At 60.9% G+C, this 26,131-nt stretch overlaps 1 protein-coding gene across 6 annotated transcripts in view; it reads right to left on the bottom strand.

Moving 5' to 3' along the window:
- RNF220 (ring finger protein 220) overlaps nt 1–26,131 on the bottom strand; it is a 327,592-nt gene that overhangs the window by 177,532 nt on the left and 123,929 nt on the right. For 4 of the 6 annotated variants that reach the window (XM_075935811.2, XM_075935812.2, XM_075935807.2 and 1 more), the window contains exon 3: nt 11,049–11,123. The exons of the other annotated variants lie outside the window; for them this stretch is intronic. In XM_075935811.2, coding sequence (XP_075791926.2) covers nt 11,049–11,123 — 75 coding nt within the window. The remainder of the gene's footprint in view (nt 1–11,048; nt 11,124–26,131) is intronic. 6 annotated transcript variants of the gene reach the window in all.

The following is a 26,131-nucleotide window of genomic DNA, read 5'->3' as shown; positions in this document are numbered from 1 at the left end:
TGCGAGGGGGGAAGCCGCGCTCCCTTCGACGTGAGCTAGGTGGTGCTGGCACATACTGGAGGGAGCAGCACAGCCCGGCCTGTGGGCTAGAAATCCCTGGGATCACAAAACGCAACCTGGCCCTGGTGCTCTGGCCTTGTGGGTTGTTATGAAACACCGCCCGGGCCTCGGCGCTGGGGGCTCGGCAGCCCCCGCCCTCCGGCGCGTGCAGCGGAGCAGCGTCTACGTATCACAGCTACAAAAGGGCAACGAAATTGAGGAGGGGTTGGGAACGGGTCCCACATGAAGAGAGACTGAAGAGACGGGGACTTGGCAACTTAGAACAGAGACGGCTAAGGGGGGATAGGACCCAGGTCTATAAAATCGTGACGGGTGTGGAGAAAGGGAAGAAGGAAAAGTGATTGACTTGCTCCCATCACATAAGAACTAGGGGTCGCCCAATGAAATTATTAGGTAGCAGGTTTAAAACAAACCAAAGGAAGTTTTTCTTCACACAGCGCACAGTCAACCTGTGGAACTCCTCGCCAGAGGAGGTTGTGAAGATGAGGACTTTAACATGGTTCCAAAAAGAGCTAGCTAGATTCATGGAGGTTGGCCCATCAATGACTATTGGCCAGGAAATGCAGGGAGGGTGTCCCTGGCCTCTGTTTGTCGGGGCTGGGAATGGGTGCAAGGGAGGGATTGCTTGGTGATTCCCTGTTCTCTTCACTCCCTCTGGGGCACCTGGTATTGGGCACTGCAGGCAGACAGGACACGGGGCTGGATGGGCCTTGGTCTGACCCAGCCTGGCTGCTCTGATGTTGCCTGTAAGTGCCAGCGTGGCCGACGGGAAGCCAACGGGAGCGTTTCTCCCCTCCACCCCCCGCTGGGAGGACAGCGCCAAAGCTCGGCTTAAGGTTTGTCGAGGCCAGCGGCGCTGTGTGTGTCTCTTAGCCGGCCTTCCCCCGGCCCGTGTGACTTGGCCTCGGAGAAATGTGCCCGGACCCGTCCGCGCGGCCACGTTTCTCGGGGGGACGTGCGTTGCGCGGGGCTGCGGGAAGACACGTCCCAGGCGCACCCACAGGCGGGTGTGAGCAGCACGTCGTGGGCCGGACGCCACAGTGCTCCGGCGCCTGGGGGAGGGGACGCCACGTGGATCAATCCTCACGCCTCCTTCTGCCCACAACCCGTCTCTCAGCACGGACGCCTGCACCTCCCCCTTCCCCTCCCCTCTCTCGTCCCCTCCCTGCACCTCCCCCTCCCCTCCCCTCCCCTCTCTCGTCCCCTCCCTGCACCTCTCCCCACCCCTCCCCCCGTTCCCTCCCTGCACCTCTTCCTGACCCTCCCCTCTCCGCATCTCTCCCCTCCCCTCTCCCGTCCCCTCCCTGCACCTCTCCACCCCTCCTCGCATCTCTCCCCTCCCTGCACCTCTCCCTGCCTCTCCCCTCCCCGCATCTCTCCCCTCCCCTCTCCCGTCCCCTCCCTGCACCTCTCCCCGCCCCTCCCCTCCCCTGTTCCCTCCCTGCACCTCTTCCTGCACCTCTTCCTGCCCCTCCCCTCTCCTCCCCCCTCCCTGCATCTCTCCTCTCCCCTCTCCCGTCCCCTCCCTGCACCTCTCCCTGCCCCTCCCCACCCCTCCTCGCATCTCTCCCCTCCCTGCACCTCTCCCTGCCCCTCCCCACCCCTCCTCGCACCTCTCCCTGCCCCTCCCCACCCCTCCTCGCACCTCTCCCTGCCCCTCCCCTCCCCGCATCTCTCCCCTCCCCTCTCCCGTCCCCTCCCTGCACCTCTCCCCTCCCCTCCCTTCTCCTGTCCCCTCCCCTCCCCATCCTCTCCCTGCACCTCTCTCCACCCCTCCCCTCCCCTCCCGTCTCTCCTCCCTGCACCTCTCCCCTCACCTCTCCTGTCCCCTCCCCTCCCCTGTCCTCTCCCCTCCCTTCACCTCTCTCCTCCCCTCTCCTGTCCCTTCCCCCCCCTCCCTCCCCTGCACCTCTCCCCTCCCCACGGCTGCCCTGAGCTCTCACGCTGGCGACAAGCTTTACACTCCGCCGCGGCCAGAAAACCACTTAAGCCTTAAGCCCCCTCGGCTTTAGCGAGATGGCTGTGTGGCGCGGGCGCTTAGCCCGACACCGGCCGGGCGGCAAGGGGAAGGAAAAATTAATAAATCCACCGGCCGGCCAATTTCATCCGGCCTGACATGCTGCTCCTCCTGGAATTAAGAGCGCCGGGGGAGCGAACGCAAAGCTCCAAGCAGCCCACAGCCCAGGGGAGGGCGACAACCGTCGCGGCGGGGAGGGGGGAGGGGGGAGGGGATGCCATGAATTTCGAAACGTGGGTCACAGGCTCCCAGGCCCCCCGGGGCGGAAGGGGGACGAGCTTCCCCCCGAGCTGCTGGGGGCTGGAGGCTTAAAGGGCTCGCGGCTCCGGCCCCTGCCGGGGTAGCACCGCGACCGGGAGCCATTTCAGTAGGATCCTGCTGCCTGAGCCCCCGCCTGCAAATGCGGCTTCTAGGCCCGTGTCCAGCGGCTGTGCAGAGCCCTGTGCCCTGCGGCTCCGCTGCCCGTCTCTCCCGCAGTGAGGGCCTGGGGCCGGGGCCCGCACCTGCTGGCCGGGGGGCTTCGGGCGCGTGCGAAGAGAATCCGGCTCCCCTCCCGCGAGTCAGCCGGGCTGGCCCTGAGCCGGGGCAAGGCCCCGGACCCGCTCACACGGCAGAGCAGGGCTGTGCGCCCCGGCCCGGCCTCCGAGAGCCAGCGGGCGTGGGCAGAGGCAGCGCGGAAGACCCTGGCATCTAGCAGCCCCCCTGAACGGGCGCGGATCTCGGGAGCAGAGCCGGCAGGCTGCAGGGCTGACGCTCCGCCTTGTGGGTACTCAGCAGCCCGCATGGCCATCTGGGCTCTGCCTGGGCGCGACCGGGCCGCCTGGCTCTTCCCGAACGGCGTGGTTCTCTTGCTGGGCATGTCCTCACGGAGCCGGGGGGCGCCCCTGGCCTACGCACCCAGCCCCCCGCCCTGGGTTCCACGCGGGGTTTGTCGCCACCAGGCACCGGTTCGCCTGCGCTGCGGCACGCGCCCGTCTGCCCGCCGGGAGGGCCGCACCTCAGGGCCAGCGACGGGGCGAGGCTTTCGGAGCAAAGGCGTCTCCCGTGGCCCCTGCCCCACGCTCGTGGCAGGCGGGTGTCTCCGTTTCACGCCAGGAGGGAGACCACCGACAGCCGGAGCAGGGCGCTGCAGAAACCGACGTCAAGGAACGGTGGGATTGCGAGGGTCCCGTCCGGGACGCGTCCGACTGACACCAGCCTGCCCGCGGGAGAGACGCTGTAGACAGGCAGGCACACGGACCCACGGACCGGGCAGGAGAACAGCGCTCGGTCAGACAGCCTGCGAATGCCAATCAGCAGCCCCGCTAAGCGGCAGGAGCAGGGCAACGGGGGTTAACCCCCCCCCGGTCCAATTACAGGGGAACAGAATCGCAGGCTGCACAGCCCCCACCGGCCTGGGTGACCCTCTGGTCTGACGCCTGCACCAGCGGGCCGGGGGTCTCGCCCAGGCACCGCGGCAGTAGGGGGGCTTCCCCGGGGGCAGGGCCCGGCGCAGCGGCCGTGAAAGGGAGAGCAAGGATGGGCCGGCCGGCCCCTGGCAGGTCCCTCTGGACGCCGATGGAGGGCGGGACAGCTCCTGCCCCCCAGCCACGTGCTCCTAGGTGCCATGTGCCCCCTGCATGGTTGGCAGGCCTGGCCCCTCTCTGCCAGGCCTCCTCTAGCATCGTCACCCGAGCCCAGTGAGATCCAGCGGGTCTCGCCGCGCCACGGCCGAAAGCCCCCTCTTTGTGTCCCGTTCCGAAAAGCAACACAAGGCGGCGGCAGGGAAAACAGCGGAACAATCGGCACTTGTGAGCCGGCAGAGAAAGGCGGCTTTGTGCGGGCCGGGGCACTGGGGGGAGCCCAGCGGGGCCTCGGGACGGCACGGCAGGGACCCCAGCTGTGGGGCAGGGACGGGGCCACAGAGCCAGCGGGCCCAGCCCCCGGCACAGCGTGGCACGGCTGTGTCTGCGAGGGGACATGCCGCCTGTTTGCTCGCGCTTGTTGCTTTCTGCTCGGCTCACCCGCCTCGCGCCATCCCCAGCAAGGCGGGGGGGGGATGGGGGGCTGTCCACAGGGAGGGGGAGGCGCTGCGCCAGGGCTCGGGGCCTGGCCCCAAAGAGCCAGGCACCGAGCTGCGATCGGGAGAGCAGCCCCCCAGCTGGGCTCAGAGCCCCGGGCACGACTGCGAAACCTCTGCTCCAGCCTGGCCCCTTCCCAAAAGGACAGCCAGCCGGGCGACAAGTCCCCCTTGGCTCTGGGCTGGCAGCATGGTGCTCGTGACCCCCGTGGGGAAACCGAGGCCCAGAGAGGGCCCGCTGCACTGTGAGTTCACGCAAGCGCTTGGGGCAGGGCGCAGGACCCCTCCCTCCCAGCCCCGGCTCTAACCACTAGGCCCTGCCGGCAGGGAAGGATGACGGGAGTCGCAATGGGAGGGACGAGGGGCGCTGGGCGCCTCCCAACCAGAGCCAACGGCCACTCGCTGCGGGACGCCCGAGCTCTGCCCCCCTCAGACACATCATCCCAGGCGGGGGCTCGGGGGAAGTGGCGGAGGCCCGAAGGAGGCACCCGGGGCAGGGACCTTGAGTCCATCCCTTAGACTCTTTTCTCGGGCGTCTCCGCCACCTCCTCGCCCCCGGCCCCTGCGATCCCAAGCCGCCGGCAGAGACTCTCCTCTCCACCCCCAGCTCGTCAGCTGCTCCGCCAGCTTGGGCGCGGGCCGGCTGGGAAGGAGAGGGCCGGAGAGACAGCAGCAGCCTGTCCGGGGAGAGCCCGCAGCTGTGGGGTGGCCTTCCCCCGTCCCCACCCGGGAGGAACCCGGGCTCTGCCCACGAGCAGCCCAAGAGATACCTCTGGCTCCCTGGGCCGCCAGTGGCCACACGGCCGGGCGCAGGGCGGGTTGGCGGCAAGGCAGGTACCTCGGCGAGCCGGGGCTGGGCCTGCCCCAAGCCCGTGGGCCTCTAATTTACTGCTTTCCTTTTCCCGTAAAACTGAAAGGGGAAGGTGCCGGCTTTAATCGCCGCCTCCAGGGCCCCGCCTGAAACCACCCAGCGCCCGGCGAAGGCCAGGAGTTAATGCTCCTTCCGACACCTCTTTATGATTCACGGGCCTGACCTTGAGCTATAAACCGCTCAGCCTCCGACACGCCGGCAGGATTTACAGCCGCCGGGGGCCGGCACATGGCTGGGGACACGGGAAGTGCCGAGGAATACGCACCCCCCCCACACCCCCACGCCCCGGGAGGACGGCCGCACCCACGCAGGTGACGGCGAGCACGGGGAGCCGTGGGGGAGGCACGGCGGGTAGCCCAGAGACCTACCCCGCCGCGGGCCGAGGGGCAGGGGCTCCGGCCTTTGGCAAAGGGGGAAGGGAATTCACGCCCTCGCTCGGGCGTGGCGCTAGAGCCACGGACACGGGCTCCAGCACCCTTGCTCGGAGTCAGGCCCGGCCCCCACGCCTTGGAACCCAGCGCCCTTTCGCTTCTCCCTCGGCCCGCCCTGATCCCCGGGGGCCAAAGTCCACCAGGCCCTCGGCTCTTTGGTTCAGATCTCGGCGCCATCCCGCCAGAGGCCGATGAGTTCATCGGGCTGTTTCCCAGCAGCGGCGCTCCCCGCCGGGGGCGCTGAACCAGCTCCCGCGGGATCAAAGGCTGGGGACACATCACCTGGCTGGGTGCAGCGGGGGAGGGCCCGCGAGCGCGCCTGCCAGGTAGCCGCGGCTGATGGGCGAGACCACGGCCCGTCCCTGCACCGTCTCGCTAGAACGGCGCAGCCTCCGCCCCCTGGCTGAGACACCGGCGCTTCCAGCGGGGGCGCTAAACCGGAGTGAGACTGGTTAACGTAAGAACGTAAGAACGGCCGTACTGGGTCAGACCAAAGGTCCATCTAGCCCAGTATCCTGTCTGCCGACAGTGGCCAGCACAAGGTGCCCCACAGAGGGTGGACCGAAGACAACGATCAAGCGATTTGTCTCCTGCCATCCCTCTCCAGCCTCTGACAAACAGAGGCCAAGGACACCATTTTATCCCCTGGCTAATAGCCTTTTATGGACCTAACCTCCATGAAATTATCTAGCTTCTCTTTAAACTCTATTATAGTCCTAGCCTTCACAGCCTCCTCTGGCAAGGAGTTCCACAGGTTGACTACATGCTGTGTGAAGAAGAACTTTCTTTTATTAGTTTTAAATCTACTCCCCATTAATTTCATTTGGTTCGCAGAGCCCCTAGCCGACTCACGGTATCTTCAACACAGGAGCATTGTCTAGTGGTTAGAGCAAGGAGCCCGGGGCTCTACTCTGCCAGGGATTCACACAGGATCTTTGGGCAGGTGATGACCTCTCTTTATCCCTCAGTTTTCCCATAAATATAATGGGGAGAATAAAACTGTCCCCCCCATCATTTTAGAGGGCCAGGAGGCGGAGTTCACTGTAGTTTCTGATGTGGGCTGGTGCTTGCAATCGACACAGCTTTGTTACAACAGCCATGCACGTCACGATCCCATAACGAGCTGCAACGCAGCAGGGGTGCAGGAGAAGCCGGCAGCTCCACTGTACCCCGCAACAGCCCCCCCCAAAGGTGCAGCTACGACACCTAGGAGTAATAACACGAGGGCTGGGGGACGTTAACTTCCACGGGGTGGCACCCCCACTAGAGATGGGCACAGGAGAGGCCCAGCTGGGTCCACGCCGAGAACGCCCCCCACCCAGAGTGGCACCAAACTCAGACCCTTCCGGCACAGAGGTGATCGCCCAAGATCAGTCTCCAAAGTCAGACCCAGCCGACCGACCTTGCTCTGCCCCCCACCGCCCCAAAGCCCCCCCAGCCTGGATGTTGTATGGCTAAAAAACCCCTCACTTTTGGGTCTGGTTTACAGGTTGTCGGAGGTCATTTTGGTTTAGATTTCTCTCCCCCTCCGTACAAAACAAAAGCGGGGAAAAAACCAGCCCTTATCTCGCAAAGCAGAGTTCAGGAAAAAGCTACTGGTCTTTTGGACTCGGCAAGTCCCCCCGGTAGCCTTGCTTGTCATCGAGAATTTATCAGCCCAACACAGATCGGGTCTAATGTGCCATATAACTAGTGCATAAACAAACTCCCGCATGATAAATGCCTTGCTTTGAAGCCATAAAGTTATTAGCTGGTGGCTGTTAGCTACTGCTTCGCATGGGGCATGTGCTTCCTGTTAACCCCTGCCGGCCCGCGCCGAGCGGGAGGCTTTTGCCAGACTAAACGCGGTGGAAAGAGCCTTCGCGTGGCCTTTCCAACAGCGGACAGATCTGGCTGGGACAGGCCCGCATTCCTAATGGGACAATTCCCATTCCGATCAATTCCCCAGCAGCCAGCCCCTGGATGAGCTCAGGCCAGGGAGACGGGCAGCCAGGAGGCAGGACGAAGGGACGGCTGGGCGTGAGGCGGACAGGGCCTCTCCCCACTGCTAACCAGGATCGCCATTAAAAGTGAAGCTCTTACGGAAAAGGGCCCTACATCTTTGGATCAGCTGGAAATGGCCAGGCGACAAAGTCACTCTGAGCTTTAAAAATCCCTCCCCGTTACCAGCCATGTTCCTGCCAACCTTTTCCAACCGGGGGCGGATTTTTGCCATGGTTGTGTGGAATAAATTTTGTTCTGTGCACTGAGGCATGCGGGAAAGTGCACCACCCAGAGAAACACAAACCTTTGCTAATCAGCAGGGCGGCACTGGAATTTCTCCGGTGCAGCTGCACAAGCGCCTGGCTTCCAGGGAGCACTAGTTACCAGCACCAGGCCCGGCAGGGAGCAGATATAGAGCAGCCATGTCTAGAGGCTAAATGGTTCTGGGGCCTTCCTATAGCCATGGTGGGGAGCCCTGGGCACAGGATAACTCCTCAGCTCCCCAGGCACTCCTTGCCCCCCGTGGCCGGACATGGGGAGGGCGGCAGCCCCGCTTGTCTCTGGAGTGGGTGCGCTGTTGGGCCCAGTACGGCCCTGGTCGGCATGGAGAATGTTTCACGGACACCGCTAGCTCAGCGGCAGCCCATGCAGAGCAAGATGAGCGCAGACCGTGCCCGCCAGAGCCTGGCAGAGTCGCCCAGGGCAGCTCCTAACACGCACGGGCCAGGTCGGCCCATCCAGGCACAAGTCACCCCTGAAACGGAACGGGGATGGGGGAGGGGATCCCAGTAAGGGGATTTCTTGCGCCCTCTCTCACCAGACCCTGCCTGCCCCTCAGCATCGAGTAGCTCCGGGCATCACGACGGCCAGATTCCCTTCTGCCTGGCCTATGCAGGCTGTAAGCTATTTGGGGGCATGGACCCTCCCTCTCCGGGCATGCACAGCCCCCTGCCCAGACAGCTCCGATTGGGGCTGTGCTACTGTAATACAGAGAGCAGCCAGGTACTCATAACACCCAGACTTCTCAGACTCCCTAGTAACTGACCAATTGTTCCCCGGCTCTATTTTTCCCCCCCCTTTTCTGCCAGAGCAATAAAAAAGGAAAAATCAACATCCAAATGATCTTGTTTATGGTGACTAAATAAGCTGCATGTGCTTAATCCGTTAGAGTTTAATGAATTTACGACTTGCTTTGGAATTTGACAAGGGCCGTAAAAGAGTAATTAACATTTATCAGTGTGTTTTTTACGCAGCCCTCTTCCCCTCCCCCCCACTTTTTCCTCCCCCGGCTGCCCGGCTCGGAGCGGCATTGGGTAGCCGAGGGGATATAAAAGAGATCAATTAATTTTTAATAATCTCGGGGAAAGATTGTAGAGTTGAGGTATGAACTCAGGGAGTGTCAATAAATGTGCCAAAGGTTGGCTTGGGACCTGGGCTTTCTCCCACCCCACTTCTTCCCAGCTGCAGAGGGAGGGAGACGGCCGTGGGGGCAGGGACTCCTGTGCGTGGGTCCTTCACCATTCATCACGCGGCACCGTGGCACCTCGGTCACTGCGTTCCACACATGGTCCCTATCCCAGCTGCTCCAGGGACAAAGCTGCCTCCCCCCAGGAGGAGCGCTCAGCCCCGACACTCGGGAGAGCGGCTCTCGGTGCCCTTCCTCAGTTCACGCAGCAGGGGTCCGTGTGGAGGGGGAAACACAAGCTCCACCCCCAAATCCCAAACTCCGCCCACCGTCTCCGAGTCGCTGAATGTATCTGCTAATGCGAGCAGAGTTGTTACAGATGTCAGTGCAGCGCTTCGTCTCCTCTCTCGCCTTCGCTGGACACATAGGCCACGAGACAGACCTGGGTAAGGCGCCATCATTAGGGTTCAGAGTGAACCCGTGGAGGCGACTAGGAGATGCTTGCACCTCACTTTGAACTGGGGATGTTAAATTGCAATTCACTGAGCGGCCAGTGGGGGAGTGTTTGCTGTCCCTACAGCGGCTCTGCTGTTTAAATGTAGTAGGAGCCAGGTGTGCAGCTGGGGCAGGGTGGAGACGGGCGCAGCTTTTAAGCCGGCTCCCCCCAGCACCAGTTCCTGTTCTCTCCCCATCGCTTGCTGCCTCTGATACAGAGGCAGCAAGGGGGAGGATGCAAATAGTCGACTAGGCTTATCGGGCCATCGACTATTCGGCAACTCGTTTACATCCCGACTTCGGACCTGGCCCTGGGAAGCGCTGGGCATCCTCATCTCCCGTCTCCATCTGCGACAGCAGGAGAGGGATGTTGGACCCGCCGGCTCCGTCCCCGTGCACCAAGGGGAAAGACAGTGTAGATGGACCACTGGTCCGCGATGGGATGTTCCGGCCTTGCGACCCAAATGCCTAACCTCACCTGTGATACGCCCCCAGTGCCCCTGCTCGCGGCACCCAGCACATCCCTGCGGGGAGCCGCGGCTGAGGGCAGGGCAGTCGGGGGCGCGTCAGGACCCCATGGCTACACCCGCTTCCTGCACCAACCCCAGCCAAGGCAGGGAATCTGCATTTCCGGTGCTCCGGCACCGATTTAAATTCCTGGGACCTTCGGGCTCCAGAGAACCCCGTGAGCACCGGCGGGCGGGGGAGCTAACGGGCTCCCCATTAGCGCTCCGGGGGGAAGGTGCAGGGACAGGAATACACGAAGGAAGCCAGTTCCGGGTGCTGGCTCGGGTCACAGGAGAGCCGGGCTGCTCCTCACGCAACCTGGGGCAGCCACGTCGCCTGACCCGTGAAGCGAGGCTGCATTCCGGCCCGGCTTCCCAGCTGGGGCCATCCCTGGCTGGAGGAGAGATGCTGAGAGGGGGGCCTAGGAAGCAAACGCGTGTGCCAGAGGGCTGGGCTATTATGAAGTGAACAGAAGCGCAGTGTTGAATCCCTCTGTATTTGTGCCCTCACATGGCATCAGAGCACGTGGCATCAGAATGCGGGGCACCAAAGCACGTGGCATCGGAGTGTGTGGCACCAGAGCACGTGGCACCAAAGCATGTGGCACCAGAGCGCGTGGCACCAAAGCACGTGGCACCAGAGCGCGTGGCACCAAAGCATGTGGCACCAGAGCGCGTGGCACCAGAGCGCGTGGCACCACAGTGTGCCATTCTGAGGGATTTCCACAGCTGTCTTTCTGCTTCCCTGATCTACCCATTCACTTGAGGCAAAGCTAAAATTAGTCACACACTCCCGCCCCGCCATTTGGAGGGGTTCTGAGACTCCAGCCAGATGTGGATTTTGATCCTGCTTTCATTACGGTGCCCTCGGTGAGCGGTTTACAGAGGGTTAAAAATGATATCGCAGGCACGTTACAGATATGAGTAGCATGTGCTATAAGCAAATGAGGAGAAGGTGCCATAGTGAGTGATAAGCTGTGATTATAATAAACCCGTAACCTCTTGGACTCTCTAATGATAGATTAACCATTAATTAAAACATCTATTAATCATTGTTAACCCCTTATAAGCTATTTATAAATGGAAGTACTACCAGGAAATAAGTAAGTTAGCTTCTTTCTTTCTTTCTTTCTTTCTTTCTTTCTTTCTTTCTTTCTTTCTTTCTTTCTTTCTTTCTTTCCCAACAACAACAACAAGAAGAATAAAATAGTAAGAACTTACAGAGGGGCAGAGTTAAAACCAAGCGGTGGGTGGAGCTGGCAGACGGCTGTGGCCCTCTTTGGCTGTCGCTTCTATCTGGCAATCAATTGACAAGAAATGGAGATTACGAAACATTGCGACTGACCGCAGGAGAAGGGTTTAGCTCTCAAGCTGGAGGTGGGAGGGCCACGCCCATGTTGGAATAAATAACCATTGACCTCAGATATTCTGAAAAGGTTCCCTAGCTATCCACTGTGCCTACCGGGGAACCCCTGGCGGCTTCACATATGGGACTTGAGGGTAACTAAACCCGAAGCGGGACTCTCCCCGACTCACGGATCCCAATGACCCTCACAGGTGCCCCGCTGGTATTTGTGCCTGTGAAAATCACTGAGCAAATCCCTCCGAGACTAAAGAGATGTCACGGTGATGGCACCTTAGCAGCTGTGTTCCCTGTAAGCCGGACATTTGTGCAGCTGCTCAGGAGAGGTAGCTGATGAGCAGAGCGCCCACAGCTAGGTTTGTGTTTCTCCTGGTGGTGCACATCTGTGCATGCCCCGGCGCACGTAACAAAATTTATTCTGCGCCTAGATGAAAAAAATCCACCCATGGTTGGAAAGATTAGAGGGAACATTGTTTAGCAGTGCCATCAGATAGCTGGGCTGGCGGCAAACTGCGGCAGGCAGGCAGACAGGCAGGGAGCTCATGAAACTCGGGGGAGAGCGGCGTGTGCGGTTAAGCCGGTGTTACCCTGCTCTCTCTGTTGGGCCAAGAGCCCACGGAGTCAGGCCTTCCTCTCCGCCCATTTGTGCGTGTGCCGGGCCCTGCGTGGGTGCCTGGCGCGGAAGCAGGCCCGTGCGTGAGCAGGAGTGTGAGCCGGTGCGCGGAGCCGGGTGCAGAGCAGCCTCGGGAGACACACTTCCTGAGCGCTTGAGCCGTTGAAGCCTCAGAAACCACCAAGGCCCCGTTGGGCTCGGAACAGCCGGGCGGCCTGCGCTTCCTGCAGGTGCCCATGAATCACACCTTGTCAGGGAGCAACCGCCCGCCGGAGCCAAGGGGAACAGAGCTGGGGCAGCGGCCCCGGGACCCCCGCGGAGGCGACGGCCGAGCCTGGACAGGAAGGGGTTAAGCCGGCATCAATCACACGGTCCCAGAGACCTTTCAAAGCCTCTTCCAAATATTATAAAAAGCGTCTTTAATCATCTAATTGCGCAAACTCCGCCGGTGATGGATGGCGGGGCGAGTCTGCCGCCTCCTCCTGAAGCGCCCCTGCGCGGGGGGGGGGGGGGGGGGCAGGGCGGACGCGTCTCAGCCCCCCCCCCCCCCGAGCAGTTATAAATATGAGGTCATACCGCGGGAGATGATAACGCATTAAGGGCTCTTGAGATATTAGTCTGTCAGCCTCGTTAGACGGAGCTATTTGGGCCTGACTGCATAATTAGCGGCTGGGGCGCCCATAACTCACCGGTGGTCCGCTTGCCCTCACCCTTCGCACAGGGAGAAGTCAGCGTGCAGCAGGCACCAAAGTCCTCTCCCCGCCGCGAAAGCCAGCAGGGTTCTCTGCCCCCCACCCCCCGAGCATCCGCCCCTCTGCTCCCCCCACCCCGCCCCGCGAAAGATGCGCTCCTGCGGTCCTTGCTCAGGCTGGGGCTCGGCCCCTTCTGGGCGCTGCGCAAACATTCCCTCCCGCCACGCGCCCGTTGGCAGGTGGGGAAACTGAGGCCCAAGGTGGTGGGGGCCCACGCCCGTCCAGGGAGTTAGCCTCGGAGCTGGCCTCACGCAGGGGCCCGGAGTCATCGTCGCCAGAGGCCCGACAGGGCAGGGCGATCGGCCCCGCTACTCAGGGGAGGAACCCGACGGCCACCTCAGCCTGGGACCCACAGCCAGGCCTGGGGAACTCTTTGGGGAGGGCCGTGGAGGGGCGAGCTGCACGCAGACCCCACAGCTGTCCGGAAGCCGGCCCGGCCCAGAAGGAAAGGCGAGCGCTGGGCAAAGAAGCGGGCGCTAGGCGTGTGCCCCCCACCCCTCTGCCTGCCCCGCTGGACGCCTCTCGGTCCCTCCTCAGAGCCCCCCACGGCCCTGCGTGCCCCTCACCCTGCACATTCCCCCCGGCTGCGCCCCTCAGCCCCGGTGCGGCCGGAGCTCTGTACGGAGCAGGGCTGGGACGAAGCCAACGCCCCCTCGCCACAGCCGGCTCAGCTGCCGCTCTGCAGAAGTGAAAGCCAGGTGCATTCCGGCACGGCGGGGCCCTCACCACAATGGCCGGGGCCCGGGAGGACTCTGGGGGCCCCCGAGAGCTCGCAGGGGCTCCCTGGGCAGGCCGGGCGAGGGAGGGGCAGCCCGCAGGGACGCCCCGCGACAGACACCGCAAGCGAAAGAGGGAAGAGGGGCCGTGGGGCTCCGGGGCCTTGCGGAGGGAGAGCGCCTCACCCTGGGCCGCAGCCTCACCCGAGCCAGCCCCCACCCCGGGGCGATGCCCGGCTGCGTGGCACGGACATTCCCACGCCGCGCACCCGACGTGCGCCCGATGTCCAGAGGAGGCTCCGGCCCGGGCAGGGGAAGGGACGTGACCCGGCCGTGGCCACCATGCCGCCAGAGGGCCGGCTGGGAGGAGAGCTCTCCCAGCCCCACCACCAAACCACTAGGCCACGCTGCCTTCCCTCAGCTAGCTCTCGGCGGGGCCGGGCTGGCCAGGCGTCGCGTGCCCTGGGCTGCGAAGGGAAGCCGCTGGCTGCCTCACGGGCCCATCCCTTGGGAGCCGCCGGATGGCCACGCCAGGGGGAAGTGGGCCCCGCGCAACCCACGGGCTCCCTCGGCTGGCGTCCCGGAGCCCGTTTTCTGCCTTTCCTGGGAGAGGCGGGAGCCGCAGGGACCCTCCGCCGGGCCGCCACTTCCAGCCCTGCCCGGGAAAGCTCACCCCCTCGCCGCTTCAAGGGGGCCAGCGGTCTGGGGGGGAGGGGTCGCCCTGTGGCTGCCTGGCCTGAGGCAGGATAATGAATCCCGATGGGAGGAATGACCTTTTCCAAATGCCACGTGTCATTGGATTTTACCTCCCCCCGGACCGCGCGCCCCGGCGACGCACGTCGAGGGTTGAGAGAGAGAAGTGGGGAAATCAGAGTCAGCCGTGGGCAGCGGGGCCCCCGCCTCGCCAAATCCACCCCCCCCCCCCGCGATGCATTTCCCTGGCGATCCAGGACGACCTCGTGGTCAGCGCCTGGGGCCGGCCGACTGGCCGGAGTCCTGGCCTCTTCTCCTCGCCCTGCCACCGACGTAGGCAGCTCGCTGCCCGCTCTGCGGCACCCCAGGCTCCCCCATCCTCAGGGGACCCGCGTGGCGTGGAAACGAGGCGCAGGGATGCCCCGCGCGCCAGACACACGCCCTGCTGCATGCGGCACACACCCGGGGAAAGCCGACCTTCCGCCGGAGCCAAAGCCAGCACATTCGGACCCGCACAAGCTTTACGAAAGCAAATACACACCGCCCCAGTAGGGATATATTTTTGTAGGCTAGTTTCTGTCTCTATGCAGAGATACACCCTCACCACCCCACAGACACAGACACACACACACACACACACACACACACACAGATACACCCTCCCCACCCCACAGACAGACACAGACACACACAGATACACCCTCCCCACCCCACAGACACACACACAGAGATACACCCTCCCCACCCCACAGACACAGACACACACACACACACACACACAGATACACCCTCCCCACCCCACAGACACACACAGACCCACACACAGATACACCCTCCCCACCCCACAGACACACACACACAGAGATACACCCTCCCCACCCCACAGACACAGACAGACCCACACACAGATACACCCTCCCCACCCCACAAAGACACACACACACACACACACACAGATAGACACACATCCCACCTACAAAGGCTATGTCTAGACTGCAAGCCTCTTTCGAAAGAGAGCGTCTAGACTGCACGCGGAACTTTCAAAAAAGCAAGCTGCTTTTTCGAAAGAAAGCAGCGAGTGAGTCTGGATGCGCTCTTTCTAAAAAGCCCTGTTTGCTTTCAAGAACGCCTTTTTTCAAAGAGCACTTTCGAAAAAAGGCGTTCTTCCTCGTGGAATTAGGTTTACCGCCGTCGAAAGAAAAGCCGCGTTCTTTCGATTTAATTTCGAAAGAACGCGGCTGCAGTCTAGACGCAGGTGAAGTTTTTTCGAAAAAAGGCTACTTTTTTTGAAAAAATCCCTGAGTCTGGATGCAGCCAAAGAGACACACACACACACACACACACACACACACACACACACACACACACACACACACAGATACACCCTCCCCACCCCACAGATGCACACACCCCACCCCACAGACACACACACATACACACATACACACCCCACCCCACAGACACACACACACACACACACACACACAGATACACCCTCCCCACCCCACAGACACACGCACACACACACACACACACACACACACACCCTCCTACCCCACAGACAGACAGACAGACACGCACACGCACACGGGCAAATTCCCACGAGAAAACACAAAGTGAAAGAGGCCAAAATCCCTTGGACCCCAGCTTGTTCCCTCGCTCTGCAGAGCAATTGTCCGGCTGAAATAACAACACTGGAAGGAAAAAAAGAGAAGAAAAAGGGCCAAGCTGTGTTTGTTTATTCAGCTTCGTTCCCCCTCTCCCCTCGACAATGCCCTGACACCGTGTCCCGCCGCGCCGGGGCTGCGGCCCCCACGGGCTCCGTGGATCCCAGCTGCAGCGCTGTTTACAATCCTCCTCCTGTGTCCAGCCCGCCCCATGGTGCCCAGAGCCAGCCGCCCCGTTTCACCAGATGCCTGGTCCCTTGCCCCCGGGCCCGGGCTCTGGCGGCCCAGGCGGGCGACGGGGCTGGGGGGGGAGCGCGGCCGGGTTTCCCACGGGAGTCCAAGACACAAGGGAGGTTGCCTGGCGAGGCCGAGCAGGGCCGCAGAGGGAGCCCAGCGGGCCGGCCCCGGAGGGTGCCGCGTTCCAGCCGGAATTTGTCTGGTGGGACGTTGGGGGGTTCCGGGCCCGGTTCGGCTCCGTGCGTGAGAAGCTGCAAGCGGCCGCCCCGGAGGCCTTTGCTCGCCGGCCAAACGGGCGCTCTGCCGGATGAGCCTCGCCACTGCCCCACTGAGCCGCCCAACCGTGGGCGCAGCCCACGGCCCCTTCAGCCCCCTGTGGGGAGGGCCCCTGTAAAAGGGGGGGCAGCGGGATGGACTGCGCCCACCCCACAGCCATCTCGAGGGTAGCCAGGGCCCCACCGGGCCTGCTGTCGCTGTCCCTCTCTCCCCGCCCCCCGGCTCTCGCCTTTGCCGCCTTGAGGCTGCCGGGGCAGAGCTGCGGCCGCCTGCTCTCTCCGGCAAGACCCCGCGGGCGCTACGGGGAGAAGGGGGCGCGCAGGGACACGGGCGGCAGGGCGGAAGCTAACGAGGGGCCTGGCACGCCTCTCGCCTGGGGCAGAAGCAGGGCTACCCGGTCACCCACTGCCACGGGCCTGCGGCCAGCGAGGGGCCCCGTGACGTAGGGCAGAGCCCAGGAAGGGCTGCCCAGGACCCCCTGAGCCTGCCACGCCTCGGGGGAAGGGAACCCCCTGCCCTCACGGCAGGGCCAAGCACCATCTAGGGCATCGCTGAGGGATGTTTATCCAGCCTGCTCCTAAATGTGTCCAGTGCTGCTCACACTGGGCCCTTGGCTTCGGAAGCGGGGCTGGAAGGGAAAGGCCAGGTCCCTAGCGCGTGGGCCCACATGGCCACTGGGCAGCCAGCCCGTTCAGCCCCCCGTCTCCTGAGCGAGGGGCATTTCCGGAGGAGATGGGCCGGGTCCCGCTTGTGGCTTCCCAAATTCCAGCCGGCAAATTCTGCCCCGCAAAGCCCCCGGGCTCGCGAGGCCTTTGCGTCCGGGCTGCTCCCGGGCCGGGTCTCTGGGCTGCTCTCGCCTTCTCGTGAGCCCCGCACCTGCAGCTGGGCCCTCCCCTGCTCCCCGGGATTATCATAGAATCATAGAATCATAGAATAATAGGACTGGAAGGGACCTCGAGAGGTCATCGAGTCCAGCCCCCCACTCTCAAGGCAGGACCAAGCTCCGTCTACACCATCCCTGACAGATGTCTATCTAACCTGTTCTTAAATATCTCCAGAGAGGGAGATTCCACCACCTCCCTTGGCAATTTATTCCAATATTTGACCACCCTGACAGTTAGGAATTTTTTCCTAATGTCCAATCTAAACCTCCCCTGCTGCACTTTAAGCCCATTACTCCTTGTCCTGTCCTCAGAAACCAAGAGGAACAAATTTTCTCCTTCCTCCTTGTGACACCCTTTTAGATATTTGAAAACCGCTATCATGTCCCCCCTTAATCTTCTTTTTTCCAAACTAAACAAGCCCAGTTCACGAAGCCTGGCTTCATAGGTCATGTTCTCTAAACCTTTAATCATTCTTGTCGCTCTTCTCTGCACCCTTTCCAATTTCTCCACATCTTTCTTGAAATGTGGCGCCCAGAACTGGACACAGTACTCCAGCTGAGGCCTAACTAGTGCAGAGTAGAGCGGCAGAATAACTTCACGAGTTTGGCTTACAACACACCTGTGTTAGACCCGGCCCCCCTCCCCACTGAGGAGCTGTTTCATCTGGGGCAGGGTTTGCCGTGAATACGAGTTCGGCAGCTGGGATCGAGGGCTGAACAAGGACCATCCCACACCCCAATGCCACGAGGAGCCGAGCGCCGAGTGCCAGCAGCCTGTCCCTTAGCCTCAGTCAGCTCGGACGCCCTCACGGACAAGATCCTATCCCCCGTTTTTTCCCTCCCCATCCCCCCTCTGTCTCTGCTGCGTATTCGTACCTGGACCCCTGAACTCCACTCGTCTGCAGAAGTGGGCTGTGCCCACGAAAGCACCTGAGCCCATCCATGGGTTTTGTTAGTCCCAAAAGCGAATTTTAACGGTAGATGCTGCTTCTCATTCTACCTCCCAGATTTCATAGCGGCCTGCCCGCAGCATCAGCCGCTGCCTCCCCGTCTCTTCCAGCTGGGGGACCCCCCCGCAGTGCTGCCCCACCCCCTCCCGGCTCCGCCAGAGACCCCCCAGAACCCAGCGAGTGCCCCTCACTTCCGACCTGCAGCCCCGCCTCTGAGCTGGCGTGGTGCCCGTGCCACTGCAGCAAGAGAGCCTTTCTCCTGTCACAGGGCCGCTAGCCCCCGAGCGCTTCCCCGCCCCAGGAGAGGAAGAACTGTGCCGTCTTAACAGCGCCCTGAGTCCGAACGGCTCCTCCCCGCCAGTGTCACTTCATAAGGTTTAACTAGACAGCACGAGGGACGTTCAATTTACTGTAATCGACTACTCAGTGGATTTTTCATCGATTAGTCGATAAGCGGGGGAGGTGCAGCGGAGTTAGTACCCGGCCCCGGGAGCCAACCCTGCTGCAGCTCTGCTGTTTAAACGTATTAAGAGCCGGCGGCTTTCTAGACATTTAAAAAGCAGAGGCGCAGCGTCTGGGAGTGGGCGTGAGCCAAGAATCATCCCGCCACGTACCTGGTCCTCGCTAGCTGCCCCCCGGGGAGACGGTGCTGGGAGGAACCGGCTTTTAAGCCAGCTCCCGCAGCACCAGCTCCTGCTCCCCCCCTTGCTGGTAGCAAGAGGGGGGGGGAAGTGACTAGTGGAGGGACTAGTCGACTATTTGATAAGCTTTTGCTTAGTCGCTTACATCCCTAGCCAGCACCACTCCCCGGAAATGCAGCTACCACTGGGGTGGCCTGAGGAAGCTGTTTCACAGCACAGTGTAACGCGGGAAGGGATGGAATAAAATCGTTTCTCTTTGAACCTGGGGGGAATGACGGGAGGGAGACAGTGATGTGCTGAGCTGGAATTTAGCCAGGATGGGGGCAGAAATCATAGAACCCCAGGGCTAGTACTCACCCCCCACGGCCGCGAGCCTCCCTTGAGCCCCGGGAAGCTGTCCCAGGCGTCGTCCCCTTTCCCAGCCCGTTTTCCTGGGGGCTGAGTTCGGGTTTGCGTGGGCGAGGGGCTGCCCGCGGCACCAGCCAGCGCCTCTCCGAGGTATCGCTGGGGCCAAGGCGCTGGTGCTCCGGCCGCGGCGTGGGAAGAACTCTCTGAGGACTCATCGCAGCCCGGCCGGTGCGCTCTAGTAGCCGAAGGATGGCCTGGCCCAGCTGTTAACTGTCCCGTTTAACATCATAAATTATGACCCTAGTTTTGAGGAGGGTCGGTGCGGCGCACGCCGGCCTCGCCAGCCTGGGCATGGGCCGATTCCGCAGCAGCGTCTCGGGGCTGCGGCAGCTCCGCGGGGGTCTGTGGAGAGGCCGGAGGTCAAGGGGTCGCTGTACCCCACCATAAAACGGGTGCCCTGGCCCCCAAGCAGCTGATTACAGACCTGCCTTTTGCATTCCCTCCCTAGTTTCTCCCCCTTCTTTCATAGAATCATAGAATCACAGAATACTGGGACGGGAAGGGACCTCGAGAGTCAGCGAGTCCAGTCCCCTGCCCCCACGGCAGGACCAAGTACTGTCTAGACCATCCCTGATAGACATTTATCTCACCTGCTCCTAAATATCTCCAGTGATGGAGATTCCACAACCTCCCTGGGCAATTTATTCCAGTGTTTCACCACCCTGACAGGCAGGAAGTTTTTCCTAATGTCCAACCTAAACCTCCCTTGCTGCAGTTTAAGCCCCTTGCTTCTTGTTCTAAGATGAACAAGTTTTCTCCCTCCTCCTTAGGACACCCTCTTAGATACCTGAAAACTGCTCTCATGTCCCCCCTCAGTCTTCTCTTTTCTAAACTAAACAAACCTAATTCTTTCAGCCTCCCCTCCTAGCTCATGTTCTCTGGACCTTTCATCATGCTCGCTGCTCTTCTCTGGACCCTCTCCGATTTCTCCGCATCTTTCTTGAAATGTGGTGCCCAGAACTGGACACAATACTCCAATTGAGGCCTAACCAGTGCAGAGCAGAGCGGAAGAATGACTTCTCGTGTCTTGCTCACAACACTCCTGTTAATGCATCCCAGAGTCATGTTTGCTTTCTTTGCAACAGCATCACCCTGCTGACTCCTATTCAATTTGTGGTCCACTAGAACCCCTAGGATCATGAGCTCAGATTTGCTTTCAGTTTGATTCGCTGCCTTGCTATCCACTGGGCAGGGGCCAAGCAAGCCGGGATCATCCCTCATGGCCTGCCCTTGGAGTAGCTCCCCTCTGCGTACAGGGTCCCTCTAGGGGGACAGGTGATGGGGCAAGGTAGCAGGAGTATCCCCTCCGCCCCAGGGCTCCCGGCCGTCACTCCCATACTGGAGCTTGAAGGAGAAAGCAGGGAGAAGGGCTATGCATCAGACTGCCCCTTTTTCCTGTTCTCTTCCAAACGGGCAAGCACATTTGACCCTTAAAAAAGTCTTAGCCATTAATATGATTTACTGTTCTACACTGGCTAATGCAGGTCTCAGCTGTGTGTCACAGACCCTCCGGTGCTTACAATTGATGGGGATTCTCCTTGAGCTCAGCGGCAAGGGTTTGTGTGCTGGGAGCAGGCGGGGCTGGGACGGTCCCCAGTCTCTCGGGGTTTTCTGTGACGTTTCAAGCAAAATGCAAACATTTCCTTTTGGGTAACGTGTCTCAGATTTGGTTGATTTTTCAGCAAACTGAACTGAAATGAAAAAGCCACTTTGTGTGACCCCCCCTTTCCTCTACTCCACTTTCTTCTTCCCTTACAAACAAAAAAAGGAAGAGAAAACGGGGGGGGGACCGAAACCCCAACCCAAAGCAGGCGTGTGGAAGGGCAATGGGATGAAACCGTCTGAATCGCTTTCTTCGCTCAAGAGCCAGAGAAATCACAGCAGCAACGACACCCGTTTGATTTCCCTGCGATGTCTCTTTCCTTCCAACTGCAACTGATCACTGAAAAAATACACAGACAACCCGGGCCGGCCAGCTGTGCTTCGGAGCCCTCCGCATCCTTGGGATGCAGCCTAGACAGCCCCGCTGGCTCGGCTGGCAGCGTCCAAACCAGTGAATTCCTGGAGCCTCCGCCTGACCGGGGCCCCGCCCCGCCCCGCGCGCCCCCACGCAGGCAGACGCACACACTGGCTCGGCTTGGGGCCACCTGGCCGTGGCGGGGGATCGGGCGAGCCACCCGATACAAACTCGTCTGCCCCCTGGGTGTGCGCTGGGAGCTGTCGACCCGGCCACTCAAGCAGAGCTCGCGCAGTCTGGCTGCCCGCCCTAGGATCCATGCAGCTGAGTCCAGACGAGCAAGGGACAGGTCCAGACCCTGTCCCCTGTGCCTCGGGAGACTGCAGCGGAGGGCGATTGCTCAGAGACTCCGCGCAGGCTGGGGTTGGACAGAGCCTTCACCTTTCCCGCTGGCTTTCCCAGGCCCCTGGCTCGGCACCCGGGGCGTGCTGCGTGGCCACAGCCGGAGGGGGCGGCTTCGCCTGGGGTGCCGCTGAACAATCGGAAGAGCCAAGAAACAGCCGGGCTCGGGAAGACAGAGAGGGGTGCTGCCGACCACGCGCCAAGAGCAGGAGCCTGTCCTGTCTTGTTCACCCCCAGACTCCCCTCGCTTGCAAGCAGACTTACTCTCAAAGGACGGGGAGCAAACACCGGCCCTGCTGGAGCGTGGACCCCCAGGAGACAAAGAAGGCACTCCAGGCCCAGTGAAGTCGGGGGAGTTTAGAGCCCCCGGCACCGCACTCAGCCTCCCCAGGGCAAACCCCCCGGCATGACCACCCGCCCCTCACCTCCAATCGGTCTATTTGGTAATCCCTTTCAAGGGTTTTTTTTTTCTTTAAACCCCTTGCCCCAGCTCCCTCCCCACTCTCCCCCCCCCCCAAATTATTATAAAGAATTATTGCCATTAGTATGTCTTTCCCGGTGAAAGGAGAAAATCGCCTCATTCATAATTTATACCCTCAATTACTATTAATAAAGAAATATTTCAGCAGAGAATCGCCTGGGAAAATTGCACGTAACATTGCATTAACATTCTATTTGAACATTTTCATCACATTTGTTATAGAGTTAATAAGAGGGATACGCTCCCCTGACTTCTTCATGAAATTATGGGCTGCCTATGATAGTTTAATCTTTTAGACTTTATATAATATATTCACTTTACTAATTGAGCTATCTGAGGAGCAGTTAGGGATGTTCTTCAACGCGGAAGACAAAGTAATCCAGGCCGTGACTTCCTGGCGAGAGGATCCGCTTCCGGAGAGCAGGCGCCACCCCTGGGAATGGCACACGCAGCCTCAGCGCCACCCCCGCCTTCGTCGGCGTCCCCCGCAGCCCTGCCGGCGGGCGAGGACCTGGCACGGGCTGGGGGCTCTGAGCTCTTGGAGCTCCGGACTGCTGAGAGTTTGCAGTGTGCCTTTGGGAGAGGGCCGGCCGTGCTCTGCAGGGCGGAAGGGTTTCCAGCCAGGCCCGAATCTGAAACGTGTGTCAGGTTCCAGGGAACCGGCCGGGGAGATAGGACCAGAGAGCGGCAGCCAATTCGCCAGCTCCTAGGGAAGGGGGTTTCGGGATGCGATTTGCCTCCACTCGGGACACCAGCCTAGAACAGGAAGGGATGTCAAGAGTCATCAAGTCCAGTCCCCTGCCCTCACGGCAGGACCCAGGACTGTCTAGATCTGTATTTCTCAACCTTTTTTATAAAGTACCCCTTTTTCCCCCCCCCAAAAAAAGATAAGTACCCCCCTACCTACACTTTTCAGACACACACGTTTTTTCTACCGTTGCAACACATTTGTTTAAACAACTTAATCGGAGCCAGGCGGGCGATGAAATGTTTGGGTGTCAAAAGTACAAAAATAATCAAGCGCTGTAAAACTTAACACAAAAACTCCGTTTTCTCCACATTTCAGTTGTGCCGCTGTGCCCCCCAGACGTCTCTCGAGTTCCCCTCAGGGGATTCTGCTTGAGAAACACTCCTGGCAGGCGTCTGTCTAACCTGCTCTGAAATATCTCCAGAGATGGGGATTCCACAACCTCCCAGGCAATTTATCCCAGTGTTTCACCACCCTGACAGGCAGGAAGTTTTTCCTCGTGTCCAACCTAAACCTCCCTGGCTGCAGTTTAAGCCCGTTGCATCTTGTCCTGTGCTCAGAGCCTTGTCTCAGAGGAGCCATGGCCCCAAGCAAGCGGAGGTGGGAAGCCCCAGAAGGGCTCCGGGAATGCAGGCCTGGGGATCTGGGCAAGGCAGAAAGAGAGAACATGGCTAGCATGGAAACAGCAGGAACGGCAGCTCGTCGGGCGCTGGCTTCTGATTGGCCAGCGCTGCCGGGATTTGCACGTAGACGTTGTGGCGAGAACGGCGTCTCTCCGGAGTGTGGAACGAGGGGCCGTCGTGGCTACTAGGGATGTGAGATAAAGGTTCATTGGATAGTCGAGGGACCGCGGGAATTCTTATCGGTTACTCGACTCGTCCAGCGGTGCGCAGCCTTTTTTGATCTGTGACCCCCGTGCCGTGGGGGCCGCCAACTGCCGGGCCCAGCCGCATGTAAGTGCTGCGCCGTACCCAGCCCCTGGCCAGCCGGATCTGAGCGCCGCGACCCCCCGGCAAGACATCCACGCCCCTCTTGGGGGTCATGACCCACGGGTTGTGCACCACTGGACTAGTCTATAGTCCCTGGGGTGGGGCTGGCAGCCAGTGCGCTCTGGCCCCACCCCAAGCAGCCCCCGCCACTCCACACTGGGCTGGGCTGCTGGCCACCCTACTGAGAAAGTGGGGGGGGGGGGGAAATGCGTGTAGTCTATAGCAGTGATCGACACGCTTCTGCTAGTCGGTTAATGGGTTAATCGACTGCACTATGACCCCCCTAGTGGCTACAGAGCAGACGGCACAGAGCGCGTGTACACGGCTCTGGGTGGCATGTCCGCACTCCCCACGCCTACGGGGCAATAATCCGCTCCTCTGCTCCAGCCGGCAACTTCACACAACGCCGCCTCGCCCTGCAGCCAGGCTTCAGGAACTGGGCTTGTTTAGTTTGGAAAAAAGAAGATTAAGGGGGGACATGATAGCGGTTTTCAAATATCTAAAAGGGTGTCACAAGGAGGAAGGAGAAAATTTGTTCCTCTTGGTTTCTGAGGACAGGACAAGGAGTAATGGGCTTAAAGTGCAGCAGGGGAGGTTTAGATTGGACATTAGGAAAAAATTCCTAACTGTCAGGGTGGTCAAATATTGGAATAAATTGCCAAGGGAGGTGGTGGAATCTCCCTCTCTGGAGATATTTAAGAACAGGTTAGATAGACATCTGTCAGGGATGGTGTAGACGGAGCTTGGTCCTGCCTTGAGGGCGGGGGGCTGGACTCGATGACCTCTCGAGGTCCCTTCCAGTCCTATTATTCTATGATTCTATGAAGGAGGGTGTGGTTACCTCCTCTCTCCTGCTGCTACAAATGGGGAAACTGAGGCACAGCATCACTTGCCCAAGGTCAGATGGCCAGAGTAGCACACTGCGCGTATCTTCCAGCCCCCCCCTTTCCACAAGACCCTCCTTCCTTTCCGTATACATACGTGCGCACCCTGCATGTGTGATACCAAGCCAAAGGCACGCGTGGCCAGCCAGGGCAGAGGCCGGGACGTGGCACTCAGCTGTGGCCAGCGCAGACCAGCGCGGCGTACGTTGAGGGGCTGAGCTCCCGCTGCTACCCCAGCTAGGACACGACTGTCTTTTCCACCACGTCCAGCCCAGAGCACATGCAGGGCCCCCCACGTGTGCCCGTGTGTGTGAGACGCGCCAGAGCGTCTCTGGCTCAGGCCCGGCTGAAAGGAGACAGCTCTCAGGCCGGGGCTGAGGGAGCCAAGTACGCTGGAGGTGGAAACAGAGCTCCAGGATTCCTTGCCGACCTAGCCTCTGACCCGCAGACCGGCCTTCGAAGAGACACAGTGCCCTGGTGATGAGCCCCGGGGGAGCGCCGTAGGCAGGAGGGGTACTCGCTTTGGCCCCACCTTCGCCGAGGTAAACACAGCACAGCCGCACGGACACACATCGCCACCTCCTCGTGGTCCCTCGAGCATCCCTCCCGCAGCAGCGCACCCGCCTGCGCTCAGCCTCCCGGGGGGCAGGAGGGGAGGAAGGCAGAACGCGGGCAACGGGTGCGAGTCCTGCTGCCTCTCGCCTGGCGGGAAAGGGCTCAGATCCGCTGGGATAGGAACTGGCGCAGACCAGAGAAGGACCCTGCCAATTCCTGCTGAGAGGGAGCCGCCTGTCCTACTACGAACCAGGCTCGGCCTGGTCAAACTAGACCCGAGGAGTCTACTCTGCGCAGATTCGGCCTCCGTTGCAGTCTTGTGTCCAGTTCTGGGCACCTCCTTTCGGGAAAGATGTGGAGGAACTGGAGAGGGCCAGAGAAGAGCCACAAAAGTGAGGAAAGGCCTAGAGAACGTGAGCTAGGAGGGAAGGCTGAAGGAACTGGGCTTGTTTAGTCTAGAAAAGAGCAGGCTGAGGAGGGACACGAGAGTGGTTTTACGTATCTAAAGGGTGCGGCAAGGAGGAAGGAGACAATCGTTCTCCTTGGCCTCTGAGGTTAGGATGAGAAGCCAGGGGCTTAAACTGCAGCAAGGGGGGTTCCGGCTGGACAGGAGGAAAAACGTTCTGCCTGTCAGGGTGGTGAAACACGGGAATAAGTTGCCCGGGGAGGTTGTGGAATCCCCATCCCTGGGGATATTTAAGAGCAGGTTGGACACACGCCTGCCAGGGATAGTCTAGATGATGCTTGGTCCTGCCATGAGGGCCGGGGATGCTTCTCGAGGTCCCTTCCTGTTCCAAGTATTCTATGAAGCTAGTATCACCGGTGAGGCCACTCAGCAGCCGCCAGAGGTAACAGGTCCACCCCCCCGCCCTGCCCCGCTGCTGCCTGAGGCTGGTTTTCAAGTCGCAGCCCGGCGGTGAAAGGCCTGAGAGCTGTTCAAGCCCTTTGCTCTGCCCCCGGCACCCCAACACCATCCAAACCACGCCCGCCTGCGCCCACCTGCCTCCCCGTCACGGGAGGCCACAGAAGACAAGCCGGAGCGGGTCTCACGCGGCTGGAGCTTTTCCTTCTCCATGGGATCCCTCCCCA

This window comes from Pelodiscus sinensis, chromosome 9 (assembly GCF_052426305.1).
Source record: "Pelodiscus sinensis isolate ZL-2025 chromosome 9, ASM5242630v1, whole genome shotgun sequence".
Taxonomy (NCBI): domain Eukaryota; kingdom Metazoa; phylum Chordata; order Testudines; family Trionychidae; genus Pelodiscus; species Pelodiscus sinensis.
This window is presented reverse-complemented; position numbering and strand designations above follow the sequence as displayed.